This window comes from Chrysemys picta, chromosome 11 (assembly GCF_011386835.1).
Source record: "Chrysemys picta bellii isolate R12L10 chromosome 11, ASM1138683v2, whole genome shotgun sequence".
In the NCBI taxonomy this organism is placed as follows: Eukaryota; Metazoa; Chordata; order Testudines; family Emydidae; genus Chrysemys; species Chrysemys picta.
Genome location: NC_088801.1, coordinates 21,929,428 through 21,952,829, shown reverse-complemented (window position 1 = coordinate 21,952,829; position 23,402 = coordinate 21,929,428). Strand labels below are relative to the sequence as shown.

The 23,402-nt window shown below is 38.6% G+C and overlaps 1 protein-coding gene across 1 annotated transcript in view; it reads left to right on the top strand.

Annotated features, from left to right (window-relative positions):
- The window catches only part of LRP1B (LDL receptor related protein 1B), a 1,261,104-nt gene that overhangs the window by 227,653 nt on the left and 1,010,049 nt on the right, over positions 1–23,402 (top strand). The window contains exon 2 of the mRNA XM_065561615.1: positions 16,885–17,007. Within this exon, the coding sequence (XP_065417687.1) occupies positions 16,885–17,007 (123 nt within the window). The remainder of the gene's footprint in view (positions 1–16,884; positions 17,008–23,402) is intronic.

Genomic DNA, 23,402 nt, shown 5'->3' with positions numbered 1-23,402 from the left:
TATGACAATGTTATCAAGAAAATGACAGTTTGCAAGGCTTTGTGTACTGTACAGAATATTGCATTTAATATGTGTGAGAGCATTGATGCTAGTCAATAATTAACACTGTTTGGTTCTTAAATAACTCAAAGAGCTTTACATAGAAAGATAGTTATACTTTTCCTTATTTTGCAAGTGAAGAAACTGAGGCAAATAGGTGACATGAATTGACCAAAGTCACACAGCAAGCCACTAGCAGAAGGTCTCCTGAGTCTGTCTGAGTTTAGTGCCCTGTCCCACACACAGATAACAAACACAAAAATAATTCATTTAATGTTTTTACTGTTGCAGTTTAAAGCAGAATTCTGTTGTGTTGCTAATTGAGGAAATATTTTTATGGTTTTAATTTTATAGCTTGCTGATATTTCCTGAATTTCAGTCTTTTAAATTGTTTAGTTAAAATTTGTTTTTTCAGTAGTGGAAAAATCTGAATTGTTGATCAATAATTTACTTTTTAAAATCAGAGGGCTTTAGCCAGCTATCGAGCTGATCACAGTGCTTGGCAGCTCAAATTTGCATGGGGGCCAGGGCTGGCCTTCAGAATAAAGGAGCCAGAGCCAGCTCCCTGGCACCCCTTTCCTCACTGTCCCCTTACCTCACTGTCCTCCTCACTGTTTCCTGGCACATTTGATATTGGGACTACTGGAGGTGCTCAATTCTCTGTCTTCTTACTCAAGTCTCTCTCCATGCTATGTAAGAGGCAATACCTTGCATTCGTTCCTAGCAGCTTTTAGACAGATGTCTTTCCTGTCTGTCTCACATAAAAATGACATTGGGTATATTTGACCTGTAATTTATTCTTCACAGAATACTGTCTGCTCATGTCTATCATACAGTCTGAGGTACTGAGTGCCCTCAACTCCTACTTAAATCAGTGGGAATTGATTGTTTTCAGCATTTCACAAGAATGCTCAGCACCTTGCAGAATTGAATTCTGTATTTCTCTTTCAGAATAACTCCTCTGGTAGTGAGAAGTTATTAATAAGAGAAAGGTATTCCTCTTAACTTCATAAATAATCCAAAAAACCTGATTCTGGCCTATCTAGAGTGTTTTACTAATCTATTCACTTTGTTACATAATATTTATTTCACTCCTATATTATTTTCCCAAATAATTTTTGCTTCCTAACCAGAAGCAGATATTATTCTAGGGTGACTATCAGGTGGAAGAATAAACACCATTAAAAACATATTAATGGAAGATATTGACCTGTTCTTCATGGAACATACAGTGCATAAAAAGCCCAACCCTGCAATCCATCTTTATGCAACTAGTCCTTATTCAAGTGAGTACTCCCATTGACTTCAGGGGGACCAATCATCTGAATAAGGGTTGCAGGTTTGAATCCCAAAGTAATAGTACCTGATTTTCTTTCTTTCTTTCTTTCTTTCTTTCTTTCTTTCTTTCTTTCTTTCTTTCTGTCTTTCTGTCTTTCTGTCTTTCTTTCTTTCTATTACAAAAAATAGTGAACAGTTTTATCTAGAAAGTTTTTTTTTCTTAAGGATCACACTACAGAACACATTTGTGGTTTTACGGCACATCAGAGTAGTGTATATTCTACTGTCAGAGACATATTTGGCATTACAAACTACATGCTTGAACTTTCTCATAACTAATTTTATATTTTACTTCATCTACAGTTATTTTAAAATTTAGAAAATTGATAGCATTTCTCACAGGCAGCTAAATGGCAACAAGGTATCAATACAAATTTTGTTCAGCTTGGAAAAGAGATGACTTGGGGGGGGGAATATGATAGAGGTCTAAAAAATCATGAATGGTGTGGAGACAGTGAATAAGGTATTGTTATTTATTGCTTCACATAACAGAAGAAACAGGGTCACCCAATGAAATTAATAGGCAACAGGATTAAAACACATCAAAGGAAGTCCTTCTTACAATGTATAGTCAAGCTGTGGAACTTTGTTCCAGGGGATGTTGTGAGGGCCAAAAGTATAATTAAGTTAAAAAAAGAATAAGATAAGTTCATAGAGGATAGGTCCATTGTGGCTGTTAGCCAAGTTGGCCAGGGACAAACCCCATGCTCTGGGTAGCTCTAAACTGCCAGAAGCTGGGAGTGATGACAGGGCACGGATCACTTGATAATTCCACTATTCCATTCATTCCATCTGAATCATCTGGCATTGGCCACTTTCGGAAAACAGGATACCGTGCTCACTTAATTGTTGGTCTGATCTAGTATGGCTGTTCTTATGTTCGTGCATAATCCAATCAATTCAGTTGCTTGTATTTGATATTCTTTACATGTCTGTTGATCAAATTGTGTCCCAAAGACACCTTCATTGTGAGGGCTGCCCCAGGAGTACCCAGTTCCTTTCAAGAAATACAATCCTACCCCAACAACAACAAAGAGTCTGGTGGCACCTTAAAGACTAACAGATTTATTTGGGCATAAGCTTTCGTGAGTAAAAACCTCACTTCTTCGGATGCATAGCTATGCATCCGAAGAAGTGAGGTTTTTACTCACGAAAGCTTATGCCCAAATAAATCTGTTAGTCTTTAAGGTGCCACCAGATTCTTTGTTGTTTTTGTAGATACAGACTAACACGGCTACCCCCTGATACTTAATCCTACCCCACTTTTTCCTGGCTTTAGGGATGAAGTGATTTTCTGCTGGTCTATATGGGAACCCACTCTATAACCCCTGGAACCCACTCTACTCTGCTTGCCAGCACACTGAGGAACAGCCAAGGCTCTACACTGTCCCCCCCATCACTTACTTCCAGTAGGGAGTAAGCAGACACACAGGCTTCCTTAACCCCACATGCCTGTATCCAGGGAGCTAATGTAGCTCCCATTTATACCTGTAAATGTTAATGCAGTGCAATGAGTGCCTTAGTAAACAGCCTTTAAAACTTTCTGCTTGTAATTTTTATTGTTAAGTTAGAAAAGCTCACCTAATAAAACCAGCATTGCCATTGAGAGATTGGTGCATGAGACATATTGAGGGAACAGTTTATGTATATATATTGTCAGCTGTAAGTGTCAAGTATGAAAGTACTATAAATCTATTGATATATGAGCAACAAAATTGCACCATAGGCTATCCTTGCAGGACCTGATTTTTTCATAGAATGATCCACAGCTTTTATAAGGTGACACTTTAAATACTTTCTTGTGATGCTATAGAGCAATCACATCACATATAGTTTTGTAACAGGTATTTAATGCTTCTTACTTTGCTAATAGTATTTAAGAAAGCATAGATTCTGGAATTTTAGGAAAAAAATAAGAAATAATAAGTATGAGTAACTGAGATGTTGTTCAGTCAGCCATGGGGTTTATCCTGGAATCTCTCCCTACACTCATTGAAGCATGGGCTTGGTAACTCCTAAATTGCAATTGAATCTGCATGGGTGGACCCCAGCACTCACTGACTCAATTTTTACAATTAAATTACAACCGTTTGTTATGCCTACCTAATATGACATGCATTACTTCAATGGGACTCTGGAATCATTTGCAGACTCGGAGCCAATGTTTATTAAAATGACCTAGATAATATAATTTCCCTGCTGTAACATTAACAAAAAAACTGCATTCTATAAAATGTATTGTCATTTAAAGTTAACAAAAGTATAGCAGCCATGTTATGCAGTATCAAATTTGATCTGAATGGAATGTTGCATCTAAATCTGCTAATGAGATTCCTCTCTGTAGCTAGGCATGTGATATTATATTTATGAAGGAGTGATGGCTTAGATATATCTTTCCTTTAATTCTCTCTTCTTTCTTAATCACCAGGTTCAGTATAAAGGATATACTACAGTCATTCACTCCATGTCCCCATCTAATTTCTCTGTAGATTAGTAAGCATTTGTTTTATATTAGAATAACAAACATATGTGTTTATGTGTATAATATTTGATTCTTTCATATGATTATATAAATCTTCTCTTCTGTTGCACAAAATAAAACCTTCATATTTGTCATTAAAATTGAACTATATAATCAAGCACTTGCATCTGCTATGAAAACCTGTTCATCATTATTTCATGTCATTTTAACTGGAATCATTCTGAGAGAAATGTACTGACTGCAGGCTTATCACTCATGACCATGAAAATATGGTAGAACTGGGTATGAATGCCTCCTTCCTATAGATTTTAGTATAAATGATATATGACATAAATATTTAAATATTAATAATATGCTAAAAGGATTTTTTTTAAAGTGTTCAACTCTTTTAGGATCTGCTATGTATACATCAGAACTACTCACTATTCTTCCAATGGACAAGGGTCAAAAAGGGTTTTTTACAAGGGATTGAGGAATCAGGTTTCCTGGGCTCTTTTTCTAACTGACACTGACTCACTCTATTACCTTGGTCAAGTTGTTCAATGTTTCTCTCTCAGAGCTAGGTTGAGATCTCATTAACTAATGTCTTTGAAGTTCCTCCAATGAAAGGCATTATCAACAAATAGCAAACTTGCCAAGTGTTGCACATTTCATGTGGCACTCATTCATTTCACAGGTTTGTGAAGGATGCAGGCATCTCAGGGGAAATGTCACACATCTGAGAGACAGAGAGACCCTTTCCACCACACAATACCTTCAGGGCTTGGGGAATATGCCCAGAGCTGCAATCTGGGAGACCTGGGGTTGTAGTCTTAGTACTTCCACTGACTGCTGTTAATATTTCTGTGCACTTCACATCCCTGAAGGCCTCACATCTCTCCCTTAAGGAAGATAACTACTATTCTATCATGGATAGCATGGATGAAAATGTATTTTTAGCTTTTTTGTCTTATGTCTGAATCTGAATTACTGTAACACTATGGAACAATTCAGATTTGGATAGACATATCTGATGACTTCTGAAGCTGCTAATGACTATAAGTTGAACTGGGGGTGAAAGGGGAAAAGAAGAAATGTCCTCCAGAGAATCATTATGAAATCATGAGATGTTTCCTGCAAAGAAATGGTACATAACTAAAAGATTTGTCAAATTATTGGATTTAGCTGCATAGTTAGGAGTTGATTATGTAATAATCTCTGGTAAAGGGAGCAGGGTTGGCAGTTGACCCAGCGTGTGGTTTGGTAGAAGGTCAGTCTGGTAATTACAACCTTTCTAATATGGTCTAGTCATTCTTTCTCCATGTAGAGTATTTGACTAATACCGGCAGTTACTATAATTGTAGACTTTTTAAAATTTCATTTTATTTCTCGTTATAGTAAGACATTATACCTGATAATTTTAGAGAACTGGAACAATGACTTTGAACATACTTATGGTATTATGCAATTATGTTTTCTCTCTTTTGCAGTTATATAAATTAAACTTTTTTAAAAAGATCAGCATGCAGTTATTTTTAGTTAAATTGACAATAAAGAAATGCAGCAGACATGCTGCTGTGTCCCTAAAATGTTTTTCATCTCCAAATGTCATTAGCGTTCTAGTACATGCTTTTCCTTGTTTAGAAAAAATTAGTTCTGTAAAAATCTAGCTGGAAATATGAAAAGGAAATATCTTTATAATGTTTTTATGGAGATATAAGGTGCTGAATTAGAGAAATCAATGACACAGAAGGATAATAAAAAGATGTACCAATTTTATCTAAATTAATTATCCTCTATCATTATTTATAATGGTTAAAAACCTCAGCATGTAGAAGCTCATAGAGATAGCACATCTGTTCAGAGGAGCACTATATCTTGTGAATGATATTGTAACTTAGCATAGTTTCATACATATATTCAGCTTCCAACAGACAGAGTGAATATAGTATATTACATGTAAATTATTTGTCTTAAGGGAGGATGAGACAATCTAGCAGGAACGTGTCATGTTTTTAACTCAGTGACATCACAGAAGATGGTGGAGTTTTGCAGAAAGCTGTATGTGTAACAAGCCATTGAATGGGACTGAAGTCTATTTAAGGTGCCAGTAGGCTTGTTTCCAGTCCTAGCCTTATTGCTCATCCTTGACACTCATTTGGAGGAAGCTGGGGGACTTTATTTCACAGGCGTTCTGTTGCATCTTAGCATGAACCTGAAAAAGTAAAGACTCTTTGTGGGGTTTATTCTTCTCTCCAGTATGCATTTTTGAGTGGGAGCAAGTATGTGTGAATGTATGCAAAATGAATCTATAGATCCCAGAAGGAAAGGATTAGAGGCATGCTTCCTATTGCCTCGAGTCACTGCTACATATGAACAATGATATTTTTGGTTCTTTGTATGTCAGAGTGCATAGCCAGTTGGATAGGTAAGCCACTATTATAGGTGGCGGGCTCCCTGGGTTACCTGCATAGTTCCTGGAAGAAAATCCCAGGGAAATTAATGCATTTCAGAGATGCAGTGACTTCTTATCTGTCATTTCTCTCCCCACGCCACCTTGAAAGAGGAGGTAGTTTGGAGATGCAGACCAAAATGCAAATGGTCAGCTACTAAGCCATCCAGTTTCCCAGAATCAAAGGAGTGCCTGGAAGGAGATGGAGGGTCTAGCACTCCATGTGGATGGCCCATCCTCCATTGTATTGAGACTAGGCTACCTGCAGATCCTATGGTTCTGTATTTTTATAAAGCTATAGCCCTGAATCTTCTGTATGTCTTGTAATGCTTCATCTGTGAGGGAAGAATGAGCTGGCTTTTCCCTATCATTTAGCTCCCGCAGTCCAATTAAGCCAGCATTAAAGACAGCATTACACCAGAGACTGTGGTCCTACATTTTTCACATAGGTCATACAAGAAGATCAGTCTGCAAAATTCTGTCTATCTTGTACTTACCTTGCTGGGGTTTTGACAACTTTTCTTTATATAAAAGACTTGGAGTACGGACTGGTAAATAATATGATTATAGGTAATATTTCTATATTACTAGAGTAGCTCTATTATGTCATGAGAGGACATTTGCAATCCTGAGGTATTTTTGTGTCATTAAAAGACATCACTATCATGTAATTTCATATTTTACAGAGATTTGTATTGTGTGGCTCTCAACTGATTAGGTAAAAATGTCTCAGGAATATTTTGGTCTTTTGTCAGTATCCAGACATTTGCTTGATGATTTCTCAGGCCACAGGACATACCGAATTAGGGACCAGGTCATTGTGTTGTATGGTAAAACCCACACAAGGAGCCTTGGATGCAGAAAATGTCTAGCAGGATCCCTTCAGTGAGACATTACCGTGTTAGATTAGGAGAGACCAGGGGAAGAGCAGAGTTTCACTCACTGCAAAAGCTCAAGGGTTCTCCCACAAACCTGGGGATTCTCTGTAAGTCAATAGTCATCTGTGCAGGTGTCTTCTCACAGACTTTGATGTCTGGCAGATTGTTCACCTCACATGGCCCCAATGATCACAGCCACTGCCATCCCAATAGGTCTCCATACAGAATCAATTTTTGTTCCCCCTCTATTGGACAAGCATAGAGATGATGTGCATCCCTCTCCAGCCCCACCCTGTTGTACCTCTCCCTGCGTAGACTGTGGACCTGTATAGAACCCTCCTTAGGACCTGTGAGGTGGCTGGGTGATGGTGGAGAGAATGGTGTTGGGCAATCAGCCAGGCCTCTTGCTCCATGGTAGGTGGGCAATCCAACTTTGGAGGGTTCCTTCCATGCACAGATTTGTGGGAGATGATCTGAGCACCGTAAATGAAGTTTTAACCCTTCCCATTAAGGACTCCGGGTGATACAACACTTTATTTAAGCAAGTCAGATAGAAACAATTAGCAGAGCATTTTACTACTCATCAAGTGCAAAAGAATACTTACCATTTTATAAGGGACTGACAGCAAACAGATTTTTGCATAAATCTTCAGGGCTTCAACCGATCCCCAATGTATTCCAGAAGGAATACCTTTCCTCAGAAAGAGCAGAGTTGGCCATAATTGGAGATGAGACTTTGGTCGGGGTAGGCCAGTGCTCTGAGGTGGCAATAAGTATTTTCTCACATGCTTAGACAGCTTGTTCTTCCCCACATGCTCAGTGTCTAACAGATTGCCATATGTGAGGATGGGAAGGAATTTTCCCCCCACGTCAGACTAGCAGTGACCTTTGGGGGTTTTGTCCTTCTACAGAATGGAGTAAGGGTCACTTTCTGGGATTGTCTGGGTATATCTCATGTAATCAATGCCCTGCCTATGCAGGGGCCTTGGTAAACCTTGTCTCTCCTCTTCTCTCTTTGTGGTACATAATAGTCTCCTGTAGGCTATACTATTTTGGTCTAATTTTGGTTGTTGGGTTTAGTGTGCAGGTGTTGGGTTGCATTGGGGGCCTGTGATACATGGGTGGTTAGACTACATCAGCATTTTTCAAAGTTCGGGTCATGACCCAGTACTGGGTCGCGACATGTAAGGCACTGGGTCGCTCTGGTCAGCATCGCCGACCGGGACGTTAAAAGTCCCGTCGGCAGTGCTGCCCAGCTAAGGCAGACTAGTGCCTACCTGTTCTGACATTGCACTGTGCCCCGGAAGCAGCCAGCAGTGGGTCTGGCTTCTAGGCAGGGGGTCACGGGGCTCTGCGCACTTCCCCTGCCCCGAGCACTGGGAGCTGGGGGGGGGACAGTGACTGCAGGCAAGAGCCATGCGGAGTCCCTTGTGTTCCTCCGCCTAGAAGCCGGACCTGCTGCTGGCCGCTTCAGGCGCAGCGCGGTCCACGGTGCCAGGACTGCTGGGAAGCCTGCCTCTGCACACCAGCTGTGCCGCTGACCGGGAGCCGCTGGAGGTAAGTCCGCGCCCCAACCCTGTGCCCCAATCCCCTGTCCCAGCCCTGAGCCCCCCCAAATCCTGCACCTCAACCCCCTCATTCCTGGCCCCAGCCCAGAGCCAGCACCCCCAGCCCAGAGCCCTGATCCCCTCCCGCACCCTGAACCCCTCATTCCCGACCGCATCCCGCAGCCTCCACCCCCACACGCTGACCCTCTGCCCCAGCCCTGAGCCCCTCCCTCACCCTAAACCCCTCATCCCCAGCTCCACTGGGTTGCGGACATTAAAAATTTTCTTCAACTGGGTCCCCAGAAAAAAAAGTTTGAAAACCACCGGACTAAATGATCTGGTGGTCCCTTCTTGCCTTAAACTCTCACTCTAAATTTCATTTTCCTGCAGCTGAATTATTACACTAAAATTGTGTGCTTTACAAATGTCACTCTAAGTCAAGAAGTGCTAATATGAGCTGTAGAATCACAAATAAAGCAGTCAAATAAGAACTAACGCACATGCTCTCTCCCCTTGCTTTCAGCTGTCATAATAAGTTTTAGCACATGACAACTCATAACATAAACTGTCACTGGAAAATACTATCCAGTTTTAAATAAATTTGGCAGAAATTAATCTGAAAACTCTTCCATGTTTCAGACTAAGATATCAAAGGAAATCCCACACAGAAAGCAAGCTTTAAAAGGAAAAAAAGTTCCCTTAGTTTGTTAGACAAACGTAATTAAGATAACTTAACTAAAATCAGAGCAAAACTAATTGAGAACTTAAAAGTGATAATTAATAGGCATATAATAGCTTTGAAATGTGATAGAACTGTCATTTATCATCAATGGAAGTTCCACATCCAAAATCATGGGTACATCGATACAGAAAACGTGAATACAAAGCTCAATAAATCAAAATGTGAAATGTTCAACTCAATTTTGAGTTTTGTGACCGATGCATCTTTTTCCTTTCCTCTTTCAGTCTCTCTCTTCTGATGCTTTGGAAGAAAACAGATTGTTTATACAGACAAACCATTTGCTGACTTTTCTAGGAGTTTTGCTTGTCTCGGGAGTCTGAGACCAGGTCTTGACAGTGCTTTTATGTAGGGTCTTTGTGCTAACCATGCATTGCCCTCTTTGGCTGTCACTTCTTGATCCAAATTCTCATTTCAAACTTGTGGTGTTTATCTGATTAGAAAATCTATGCCAGAGTTCTCTGACATTGATCTGATCTCATCATCCCTTTTCAAACACCAATTATGTTCACAAAGGGAGCTGGTAGAAATATGTTTGTAGGAACAGATTTGTTTGCTTGCTTGTCCTACGCCCAACAAAAAAATAGTTCAAGTGGCTTTTTCAGCTGAAATGAAAATGTTTCATGGAAAATGTTATATTGGGTCTATTTTTTTTAGTTTTTTGAGGAAAAACTGCCAACCAAAAAATGTTCGCATTTGTTTTTTTGGGAGGAGATTCCTCCCGTCCCCCCCCCCCCTTTTTTTTTGAGACGGGAGGGAGAAGGGGGGAAGAAACTGAAAAATGTTGATTATTTTTATATATTTTTTTTCAAAATTAAAATGTCGATTTCATTTAATCAAACAACCCAAACATTTTGTGAGAAATTTTGAATGAAGCAAAATCTGTATTTCTTAGTTTAATTTTTCACTAAAAGTACCTGCTAATTTGAAAAAGGTCTAGTCACAAATTATTTTGACCTCTTTCTAAATATTGCCTGTTGTTTCAGTATCTTTTTTCATAGTTTCATACTTTCTTAGAGGTTAAAGTCTGGCATCCTGTATCCCACAGGCCATTACATTTTAATTGTTACCCCTATATAAAGCCCAATAATTTGGGTGAGATTAAAGTATTCCAGTCTCCAGGAGATTAAACTGTTGTGTGCAACAGGCAGAAAACAGGAGACGCCACAGTGCCACCAATGCCTGAGGCCCCCACAAAGGCAAGGAATTGTGTAAGTGAGCTCTCTGGATGATCCTAGCAAGTTATCTGTGCTCTATGCTTCAGAGGGAGGTGAAAACCTCCACAGATCCCACCCAACCTTATGGGGGACAATTCCTTCCCAACCCTGAATCTAGCAAGCAGTTTGACCCTGAACATATGAGCAAAACACATGAGCCAAGCTTCTGAAGGTACACACAGTGCACAGAAGTAAGCCTCCCAGCTCTGGATAATAGACTAAGGCTAGCGGAACTCACGCTAGTGCTGTAAAAATATCTGTGTAGACAGTGCTTTGAAGTTATGGCTCAGGCTGGAGCTCGGGCTCTGCAGCTCACTCACTTCCCTAGATTTCAAAGCCTGAGCTCCACCCCAAGCTGCAACTTCAAAACACTGTTTATATAACTATGTTTATAGCACTAGCGGAGCCTTGCTGCCCTGAGTCTATTAACAAGGGCTGGGAGGCTCACTCCTATGGGCTGTGTAAACATACCCTGATAAACAGGATTCTGTGAGACACTCAGGGCATTGTCCACCCAATCTGGTGTCCTGCTTCAGGAAAAAAAATACATCTCTTCTGGATCAAAGACTTTGAAACAGTTTGAATGTATCTTTAGAACTATTTTAAGCATGTGTTTGGTTTTTTGTTTTTTTCATTTTAGGCTGTCTATCAAGAGCTTAATGAGCACACTCCAGATTATAATGAACCAAAAATCTACACGGCTATTTAAGTGTTTATTTTGCAAAGTGCTGCCATATGGGAGGTTTGATTTTTGGGGTCCCAGGTGCTCTGAGCAGATGGAGGCTGAGAGTACTCTGAAGACGGCACACAAGTACCTTGAGGGTACCTTGAAGGATGATAGAAGTACCTAAATGAGCACATATAGGTCTTCTAGTTGAATGGAGTTTTTACCACCATACCAGGCTCTTGAGGAGAAAGGGAAGTAAAAGAGGGAAAAGTAGAGCATTTTGGAAGCCCCCACCTTGAAAAAATTATACCAATAATCATTCTAGAGAGAAATATAAACTCTTTCATAGAACAACAATGTACGGGTGGTTACTTAATGTAAGCGTCTTTCATGTTGATGGTGGAATTTACACTGTGTGTGTTCTCCTACTACGGCAGAGTTAACTAGATGTACAGAGATTCATTTACCTTCTCATGATATATATCTTCTGGAGAAGTACTTAATTTATGTATAGTTCTATTTAAGAATCGTATTGGCCTTGTTTTCATAATTTGCGTTCATCCAAATAAGAACAACCCAGATACCTATGACATCTAATGTGATCACAGAAAATGGACCTTTATCCCTTTGCATCGTTTAGGATTTAAATGCATGTCTACAAAGGGCAACTGTCTTATTAAAATTGCAGTTTTCCTCTTGCAAGCAGACATTGGTCACCACCTTGCATTCAAAGTATTTTTCTACTCATTTAGCAATGGCTGCTCTCTGTGGCTGTGAATATATGAATGTGATAACCTTTGGAAATTGTAAATAAGGGTATATATATAGTCTTAGTGGAATATTTGGCAGTGCAAAATAAGATTAATTGCATGACATTAATAATTTTGTTCATTAGGATATTTCCTATACAAACTTTCTAGAAACTAAGGGAGATTTTAAGGTTTCCCTTCTTAAACTGTAGGTCCGTCTTATACAGGGAGACATTTTTGGATCTAGAAATGTATTTACTTTAACACAAAGTCAGTTGTTTTGGTGAAACTTTAATTCTAAGAGGCACTGCCAGGTGCTTACAACACAGGATGGAGTACTATCCTTAGGGAGGTAGAGCTTTCATTGACCCACAGAGAGATGATTTCTAACCATCTGCTCTGTATCTCACAAAGTATCAGTATGTTAAAAATATGTGAATTTTTCCTCCTCTGGGAGTCTTGCTGTGCAGCATACAGAGTGCAGATGAAAAAAGAATGGGAAGAAGTGTCAGTGAAAGAAACCATTTTCTTTGCAGTTAATAAGGAAGCATCTCTTGGGTGGTCAGGTTTTTTTTTTTTAATTCCACATTAGTCCAGCATTTATAAGTAACTGGGCTGATTGATTTCAAAGGAGCTACAAAAGTGACAGACAAAAGAAAGACATACATCTGTAAGGGAAGCATAAAAGAAAACTGAATTGGAAAAAGGATAATTTAAATGCCAATAAAAATTGGATAGTATAATGGGCATCCTATTAAGCTGCTTTATACCAATCAAAATCTCCCCCCAATGTATTTTGGCAAATTAAAAAGTAGGATTTTTGCTCTCAGTTTTCCTGATGATAAAAAGGGTAAGACAGCAAAAGGGTGAGATTTTTAACTTTCTACACCATTGAATAAAGAACCACCCAGGAGCTCATCAGTTTTAAAATGATCAAGGGCAAATATTTTCTCCTCTTAAAAGAAGCATGTTAAATATGATCTGAAATATTTACAGAGTTATAGTTCCTTTATACTGAACTGTTCTGACCTGCTCTGTGTAATTTTTGTTGTTGTTAGTTTGGGTAAGGAGGCTTTTTTGCAGGCATACATTCCATTTCGAGATTCAAAAAGACTTGGTGGTTTTGGCGTTTAATAGACATGGGAGGATTACAAATTCTGTAGGCAGTAAGATCTATTAAAAAAATTAATATCCGTGTTTCTGGGAAGATAGCAAACTGTTCTCTCCCCACCCTAAATTTTCTTCACACAACAGAACAGGTTTTTTGTGTCACACTCGTTACCCTTGAAAATGATAAGACACTTGCCCCTTCATATATTTCCTAACCACTGGTGCCATTTACTTGGGCATTTATGGTGCTATTCAGAGGCTTCTGTCATGCGTTTCCGTTCATTACTGCTGGCATTAGAAGTGTTCTGATGCCTTTTGACTGGCAGTTGACATCAAGGAGGAAAAAGGTATTTTATTAAGAAAGATAAAGGTATAAACCATAATGGAATGTAGCAGAGGAGAAAGGTCTTTAAATTAATGATAGTACAGGCTCACAGCTTGTCTCCTGTCTGGTGTGTTATCACTTTCTCAGAAGTGCAGTGTCTAAGGACTGTGGAGGAATTGAACTCTATTCCTTTTTAAGAAGCCCATTTCCTACTAACAACTAACTTGTCTCCAATGTCAGTCCTAGTAGCTATGGATAATGCTAACTCAGCTCTAATATGGGTCTAATGCAGTAAAACAAACAAACAAAATGCCTAGGGCCCAGACTTGGAAAACTACCATTGACTTCAATGACCCTTAATTTGGGTTTTTCACAATGATTCCAATCTTAAATAATTGTGCTGGAATTGTTAATTGATTTAAAGTGTAATTTCCTTCAGTCATTGCTGGCTGCAGTATATAATTAGGCTCAGAGGATTACATTTCAATCAGTGAATGACAGTAAGTGTGGATTTCTCTCTCCACCCAAATTATTGCCAAGCAGAATTTAAAGGGGAAAAAAAAAACATTTATGCCTCACTCTGATAAACATTTATGCATGGGAGTAATTTTGAGTCCCATTGGGACTGCTCATGTGCATAGTTACTTATCTGCATATGTGTTCCCACAAATCACAGCTTTGTTGTACTTTTAGACAGCCATGGCCCCTTTAAGCTATTAGTTCTGACATTCAATAAGAAATTAATATTATCTAATATATTATTTAAAATATTTCAGTATCGCTTATGAATCTTAGCTTGTACATTTTAAAGGAATGAGCATTAGTATCTGGGTTTCTGAAATTTCCTAGTAGTGTAAAAATTTACATCGATATAACTTGAATAAAATACTATGAATCCCACTGAAACTTTATTTAATATTCCTAGCACAGCTGTGATACCAAATTGTACCAAAACCAGTATGTATGGTACATTATAAGAGTACCTCTTTATAAATGGGTAGTTCACTCTTGAGCTGTATTTAAATTATATAGATAAGTTGGCATGTTAGTTTACTGCTTTCTTGTAGTTTTTTGGTACTATAATTACAATTTATTTTTTTAAACATCTGCCTCTAAGTAGAACAGATGTGGCACTACATGAGGGTTATACTTTCAACCTAATGTATGGAAAGTTGCACATAAATCCTCTTGTGCTAAAAGGTTGATTTTTAGAAGTGCATTACTGTTGAAAGTAATAATAAATTGGTATGTGTTGACACATATGGATTTCTGTATACAACTCCCCTTAAGAAAAGAGGATAACCTGTAAATGGCAAAACTTTTTCTCTCAGTTATGCTTCCCGTGCTATTTTTTAGGAAGTGGTACATATACTAAGAGTTTTGAACTTTTCCCCAAAGATCCTCTATGATCTCATAAGCCAATGTTTTTAATTATACAGTATTTTGGGGGTTTTTTTTAACAAAGAGAAGATTTTTTTTTAAAGATTAGCTTGAACAGCTCAGCACTGTAGGCTGTTTTACTAAATATGATAAATGAAAAACATACAAAAAATGCTCATCCTTTTAAAGAGCAAAGAACTGTACAGTAGATAATTTTAAATAATGTAAAATGTCAATTTATATAATAGCTGGAAATTCACTTATTTAAATGTGTAATCATCAATAGCTTCAGAGGCTGACCTTGAAAATGGAATATCTGGGTACAAAATAAATAGGCTACTTGAAACAAGCTGCTATTTCCTAGAGGGATAATATATAACTGTCCCTAAAACTGTGCAATAATAAGAATTTTCTTTAAAGCCCTGAGACTGCTTTAGCAAGCACACTAGAGGCACATCTTGCCCTGATTAGACAATGCTATATATAACTATTGTCTAGGATGACAATTACATTGCTACGAAGTACATTGGATTTTGTCTTCATAAGACTATTTTACCATTAACACACATAACTAAGAATGGCACATAACCACCGATGGGCTCCTTGATAATTAGAAGCCTTTAATCACATGCTGTAGCAAAACAGCTCTCATGTAAGAGCCAGTCAGTTTCAGTCACTCAGAATAGCTATATATAAAAACAATGAAATGTAATAACAATTGGAAATCATAGCAACATCTATTAGCTTTCACTATGAACTGAGCTGATGTACTGATCTAGCAATGGAACGAGGGAGCAGGAGCCCTAAATCTCCTCATAATTATACAATTTTACACTGTTGCAATACCAGTGACTTTAATAGAGTTATTGCTGGTCTTCAATGGTGTAACTGAGAGAAGAATTAGACGGGCTCTGTCCACTAATCTGCAGTGTGACCTTGGGAATGGCACTGCTGCAATTTGCACATCAGTAAAATGAATAGTATTTACTGCACAGAGGTGTTGTAGGTTCAATTAATTATTACCTACTCCTGCATTATTTCAACCCGAAACTTCAGTAAGGCAGGACTTGTTGATTGAAGCCAGCAGGTGTTTTTGGTGTGCAACACATGCAATGTTGGTCCCTTATGGCCAGGCCAGTGTTTTAAACTCAGTTTACAATTTTACAGCCATGATCAGCAAAATTACTGTTAAAAAAAAACATTTATCTGGTTTGCAAAAATAATTAAGTGGTTAAATACTAGCATTTGTGCCTGCAAACAATTAAGGCCTTTTTTTTTTAAAGTGGGCCTTTCATGTTTTTAAAGCACTGTAGAATCCATGAGTATTAATATTAGTAATACTTCTTTGAGTATTATTATTTTTTAACATGAGATGTGGTTTTGAGTTTAATGTCATCTGAGTAAACTCAGTATAAAAAAAATAGTTAAAACTATGAGAGCAGGGTCTTTGGCTATCACAGAAGACCTTTCCTGGAAAAAGCTTTTGATTTGGGTGCACAGTTTGTTAAAGCTCTTTGAGAACAAAATAAGGAAATCATATCATCACTGAGTCCTTTCCTGCAAATAGACATTTCTGACAATAACCAGCCACTTCATGCAGGCAGATATTATAGACATAAAGCTTGTTGGATTCCATATAATGACCAAGATGATCTCATGATGATATGCTTGAAACTAAAAATTAGCAAAAAAAAATTATGAAACTTCTATCTTATTTTTATAGGGACAGATTACGTTATCTTTACTCACGTCTGGATGTACCTTAATCTCTTAATTTACTTCAATAGGACTTTGCAGAGGGTGATGCACTGCTCAGTCTAAATCATCATAATCTGGCTGTTAAAGATCTTGTTCAGCTTTCAACTCATAGTCATGTTCTTTTGTGTATTTGCTTTAATTTCCTACTTAATGATCATGCCATTTTGTCTCTTTATTTTCACTCATCTGTTAATCATTCCATGTAAAAACATTTTCCTTTTCAGAAGAACAGCTGTGTGACATAGGAGAGTTTCTTTGCGATGATCATGTGACTTGTGTGTCTCAAAATTGGCTATGTGATGGAGAACCCGACTGTCCAGATGATTCAGATGAGTCTTTAGATACCTGTAAGTAAAAAGTACTGCATGCTATCCTTATTTCCCTTTGAAGTGTACAGATAGCTGTACTGTCATAAGAGTCATAAGAGTGGATTTTGGTTTTAAAAAAACCCATCCCAAGTGAATCTTTGTACCATGGAGAATAGGTTACACTCAATATGCAGGTGTGAGATGAAAGAACTGGAAGGTGGTTTGTTCATCTGTCATTTTATAATGAACACTATCATCAGAGCATATGTTCCATATTCTCTTACTGATTTAGTAGAATAGCTATAGTAGGCAGAAGCAATGGCAGACAAAGGAAGAAAAATAAGATTTCTTCAAAAAAAGGGGGAAAAAATAGAAGTGCAACACAATGTCAGAGAGAGGAGCACTGAGACCTCAAAGGAGGAAAAGGAAGATGGGAAGGCAAAACATGGTAATAAGACAAAAGAGGCAAAGTATTTAAAAACATCAGGGAAAGATTTAAAAGAACATGCTTAATCTTAATAAAAAAAATTATTTTCTCTGTGACTGAGAGCGGCTGGAGACCAGAGCAGAACTCTTGCAGGCTTCTCAGATTTCTGGACTACTGATGAAGTGATATTAAATCTTAATGTTCCCTTGATTCCTACATTATGAGGAAAATGAGGGAACTTCCTGGTCTATGTCCCCATGATAATCAGCTCATGTAAGAGAGGATACTGACAAAATGCACTGTTCTTTTTAGTGCAATATAAAAAGCTAGAGATTTGCTTTACCTGCTAAAGGTACAGAAAGTACCATGTATTAAATCAAATTAGGGACTATAATCCTAGTTTTTAAAATCTTGGACAGGGAATCTACACATGCGGGTTTGCTATCTGACACTGGACAAGCTACTTAACCTTCCTGTGCTACAGTTTACTGATCTGTAAAATAGGTATAATAGTTAATTTCTGAGGTTGTTGTGAGGGTTCACTGAGTAATGGTTTGTAAAGCACTTTTAATCCTCAAGAGAAAAAAGCTGCGTATAAGTATGAAATATTTTTTCATAATTAGCTGTGACATGTTCCCCTCCCAATGCATCTTTTTTCATTTAAAGCTATGGTTCTTTGGCTGTATTTTAAACATAATTTTGTACTCACAAGGGAATATCAGTTGCGGAAATGGGCTACAAAAATGACATGCACAAAATAATTCTTTAGAATTTTCCAGTAAAAAGACCTCATGGTTTGGCAGTAAGAGATCAGTCTGGGTGACAGGCACCAAACATATTATGTTAGCAGTGTTGCCTCCTTCTCTCTGTTTTATTCACCTGCTGAGGACATCTTCCCTATAGATTTGTTCCCAAATCATGGTATTAGTATTAATGGGTCCTCATTTTTCTGTTGAGCATAGTTTGGCATTTTGAAATGGAGTGCCTTGCTCCTTCACACTGTCCATGCCAAACTCATTCTACTGCATATAAATGTGCATAAATCCCTACTTACTTCTGTTTCCTGACAGTAATTGGCATCAGGAGAAAATCACTCAACTGGTAATAACCGCACATCATTTCTTCTCTTGGGCCCAATCCTCAGCTGATATAAATTGTCATAGCTTTATTGAAGTCAATGGAGCTACACCAATTTACACCGGTTGAGGATTAAACCCTTTCTGTTTCATTAGCATCTTGAAGTGTGAAACAGAATTTTTCCTGTTCTTTGCCTGAACCTACTCTGTACTTGATCATGATTTTCTGCTTAGCTGATGCACATAAAGAGAAACATCTTTAAAAAGGCTGTGTGAGCCATCTCCAAATTCTCAGTGCAAATATCAGTGCTTAAAATGAAATATTTGGGTTGGTTAAACTAGAGTACACACCAAGAGGTTTCCACAAAATATAACCTTATCTATACATATAACATTATAGTTCACTTTTCTAAATAGAACTTATATTGTGGTGTTTGTTTAAGACATAATAAATCTACATACCAAATGTTTATGAAGTATATGAGGACTTGAGGGATGGGTAATAAGGATACAAAGCATTTCACTTTGAGTGCACCAGATCACATGTTCTTCTGTTCGGTTGTGGCTGAAAGTTGTTACGATTTGGCAATCTTTAGGGACTTATGCAAGATGAGTTGGTAGAATCAGACAGATACCACTAAAAATTGATACTGACTAGTCCTCTTGTTAGCAAATTCAATAAGGGATCTAGGATTAAATAGGAATGGAGAACCAACTATGTACTCTCTCATTTAATGCTTAAACCAGCACCTGTTGACTTCATTTGGTGTTGGATCAGGACCAGTGTTTTCCCCAGAAATTGAAATTAGAGGGGATGTTCCAATTTAAAGGAGGGGTTGGAAAATGACTAAATTGGCAACAGTGGGATGAAACTAGCTGACCACTGGAAGGTGGGGAGAAGGGAGTTCAGGAGGAGGGCCCTCCTTAACGATAGCAAAGGAATGTTACAGAGCTGTCCTGTCACTGCCTAAGCTGTTCCCAGTCTGTGGATATGGGGCTTTCATCACCAAGCTGTCAGTTTGGTACTTTTCACTAGTGCTAAATGTACTCACAAATAGTTTCAAAAAAGCAAAATCAGATGCTTAGAGCAAATCCCCTTTTACCCTGTTGTGTTATTTTAGCAATGATTATTCTGTTCCCAGAAGAGTTGTTGCTCTGTATAGTACAAAAAAAAAAAAAAAAGCTGGTCCAGTAATTCATAATGAATAATTTATTGAACAAATTGTGTTTCTTATCTGTTAGTGAATTATCCATGAGAGAATTGTATTTTTTTCTAATATATTCTTTCTTTGAAATTATTAACCAAATAATTTCTGCGACTATTTTTGGGCTGTGGAAGGCAATGGATTGATATCAATCTACTTCAGCCCATTGCATGTTTCTCTTTTACTGATAGATGGATTTAAGTCATTACATCAAGATTCTGGTGTGAATGCCCACAGAATTTTTGAAATATTTGCTTAAAATTCATTGTTTCCACAAACATTCTTGTCTATAAACTCGTTTGCTGGACTATTTGTAGGAAGTAAACCTGGTTGAAGAAAATGAATTTTAAAAAATCAGGTCAATACACATTAAAGGTTTTCTGCCACATTTGTCCAGCCCTACAAATGACCTTGAGTAATAATGTCTAAATACGACAAAAGCTATGCTGTCACCTGTTTGAAGCATGTAGTAAGAATACAAAACCCCAGCAACACGGAGCACATATGTGTCCAGTTTTAGTATATTTGTCACCTGATAACTGTATAATATTTGTATGTATTAGCCTCTGATAACTGTGTATATATGCGTCTCTGAGCAGTTGCTGCCTGATTTGAGATGGAAAATTCACTAATTATGTCTTGAAATGCCAACTCCCTGTACAATGTTATCATTTCCAGCCACAGATTTATGTCCAGCTTGTCCTGTTCACTTGTTGGGTCTCTGCCCAAAATACTCCTCATACATAGAAGACGTGCATCCACCAACAAGTGCCAATGGCTTTCCAAACCAAATCCAGAGCCTTAGATCATGCATCCTATTTCGGAATATCATTTTTTTCTCAGTGATAGTGTCAAAGATACAAAACACTGACATCCAAATGACAAATGTCTTTACTATTTAGACACTTTTTGTGTTAGCAACTTCAAGATTTATTTCTGGCTTGCTTGCACATCTCTCGTTCTCTCTCTCTTTCTTCATTCTCAGACTCCTTTCTGCCAAAGAGCACCATGCTGAGGAGGGGAAAAAAAGAAATGGAATAGAACCTGATTTCTCTGTAAAACTGCAGGCATCAGGTTCAAAAACAAAACACCCTTCTCCCTCACAAAGTTGTTCAGGCAGCTCAGCAGTAGTTCCAGCATAGGTCACTGTCATCCTCAGGACTCACCGCTGTCCTCTGGCCATGAGATGGGGGCCTTCACTCCTAAAATGTGGTGTGCAAAGGGGGATTGACGTATGGTGCAAGATACACAGAACTCTCTCAGCATGTGGCTGCAGACTTTGTTACCTGTCAGAACTGGCCCTGACTCCAAGCATTGTTCTTACTTCATGAATATCTTATAGAGCCAAATACACAGTACAGTATCTATACTTGTTTTTCTGACAATGTGCAATAACTCTGCCAATTTTCAATCCATTGTCTTAGCAGCATAAACATTTAGGAGAACAATTTCATTTATCCCAGCAGAACACAAAGCAGAATCATAGTAGGCCTGAGACAGACAGACTGGACAGACAGTCTTCCTATCTTAGAGACTAACACATTTATTAGAGCATAAGCTTTCGTGGACTACAGCCCACTTCTTCGGATGCATACAGAGTGGAATAAATATTGAGGATATATATATATACACACACATACAGAGAGCATAAACAGGTGGGAGCTGTCTTACCAACTCTGAGAGGCCAATTAAGTAAGAGAAAAAAAAAACTTTTGAAGTGATAATCAAGATAGCCCAGTACAGACAGTTTGATAAGAAGTGTGAGAATACTTACAAGGGGAGATAGATTCAATGTTTGTAATGGCTCAGCCATTCCCAGTCCTTATTCAATCCTTTGTTGATTGTGTCTAGTTTGCATATCAATTCCAGCTCAGCAGTCTCTCGTTGGAGTCTGTTTTTGAAGTTTTTCTGTTGTAATATAGCCACCCGCAGGTCTGTCATTGAATGACCAGACAGGAGGCATGTAGGTAAGTGTAGCGGTCTTTTGCGGAGAGACTGTCCGGTTTGGCCAATGTACATGGCAGAGGGGCATTAGGGGACGAGAGCTAAGGAAGCGTTGTTCTAAGTCAGCCATAAAAATGTTGGCATATTGTGGGGCCATGCGGGTACCCATAGCAGTGCCGCTGACTTTGGGGACAATATATACCTTCAAGTCAGCTATGGGTACCCGCATGGCTCTCGTCCCCTAACGCCCCTACTCTACTTGCGCTACATTGATGACATCTTCATCATCAGGACCCATGGAAAAGAAGCCCTTCAGGAATTTCACCATGATTTCAATAATTTCCATCCCACCATCAACCTCAGCCTAGATCAATCCACACAAGCGGTCCATTTCCTGGACACTACTGTGCTAATAAGCGATGGTCACATAAATACCACCCTATACCGGAAACCTACTGACCGCTACACTTACCTACATGCCTCCAGCTTCCATCCAGGACACACCACACGATCCATTGTCTACAGCCAAGCTCTAAGATATAACCGCATTTGCTCCAATCCCTCAGATAGAGACAAGCACCTACAAGATCTCTATCAAGCATTCTTAAAACTACAATACCCACCTGCTGAAGTGAAAAAACAGATTGACAGAGCCAGACGAGTACCCAGAAGTCACCTCCTACAAGACAGGCCCAACAAAGAAAATAACAGAACACCACTAGCTGTCACCTTCAGCCCCCAACTAAAACCTCTCCAGCGCATCATCAGAGATCTACAACCTATCCTGAAAGATGATCCTTTACTCTCACAGATCTTGGGAGACAGACCTGTCCTCGCTTACAGACAACCCCCCAACCTAAAGCAAATACTCACTGAACAAAACCACTGACCCAGGAACCTATCCTTGTAACAAAGCCCGATGCCAACTCTGTCCACATATCTATTCAAGTGACATCATCATAGGACCTAATCACATCAGCCATACCATCAGGGGCTCGTTCACCTGCACATCTACCAATGTGATATATGCCATCATGTGCTAGCAATGCCCCTCTGCCATGTACATTGGCCAAACCGGACAGTCTCTCCGCAAAAGAATTAATGGACACAAATCTGACATCAGGAATCATAATACTCAAAAACCAGTGGGAGAACACTTTAACCTGTCTGGTCATTCAATGACAGACCTGTGGGTGGCTATATTACAACAGAAAAACTTCAAAAACAGACTCCAACGAGAGACTGCTGAGCTGGAATTGATATGCAAACTAGACACAATCAACAAAGGATTGAATAAGGACTGGGAATGGCTGAGCCATTACAAACATTGAATCTATCTCCCCTTGTAAGTATTCTCACACTTCTTATCAAACTGTCTGTACTGGGCTATCTTGATTATCACTTCAAAAGTTTTTTTTTTCTCTTACTTAATTGGCCTCTCAGAGTTGGTAAGACAACTCCCACCTGTTTATGCTCTCTGTATGTGTGTATATATATCTCCTCAATATTTATTCCACTCTGTATGCATCCGAAGAAGTGGGCTATAGTCCACGAAAGCTTATGCTCTAATAAATGTGTTAATCTCTAAGGTGCCACAAGTACTCCTGTTCTTTTTGCGGATACAGACTAACACGGCTGCTACTCTGAAACCAGTCTTCCTATCTTTCACATTCTTTATAGTTTGTTATGCCTTCTCTTCTATCCTAGCATTGTAGATCTTCTTTAAATGACATCGGAATCACTTTCACTAGAAAACAACCAGCTCCATCCGCTTTATTTGGG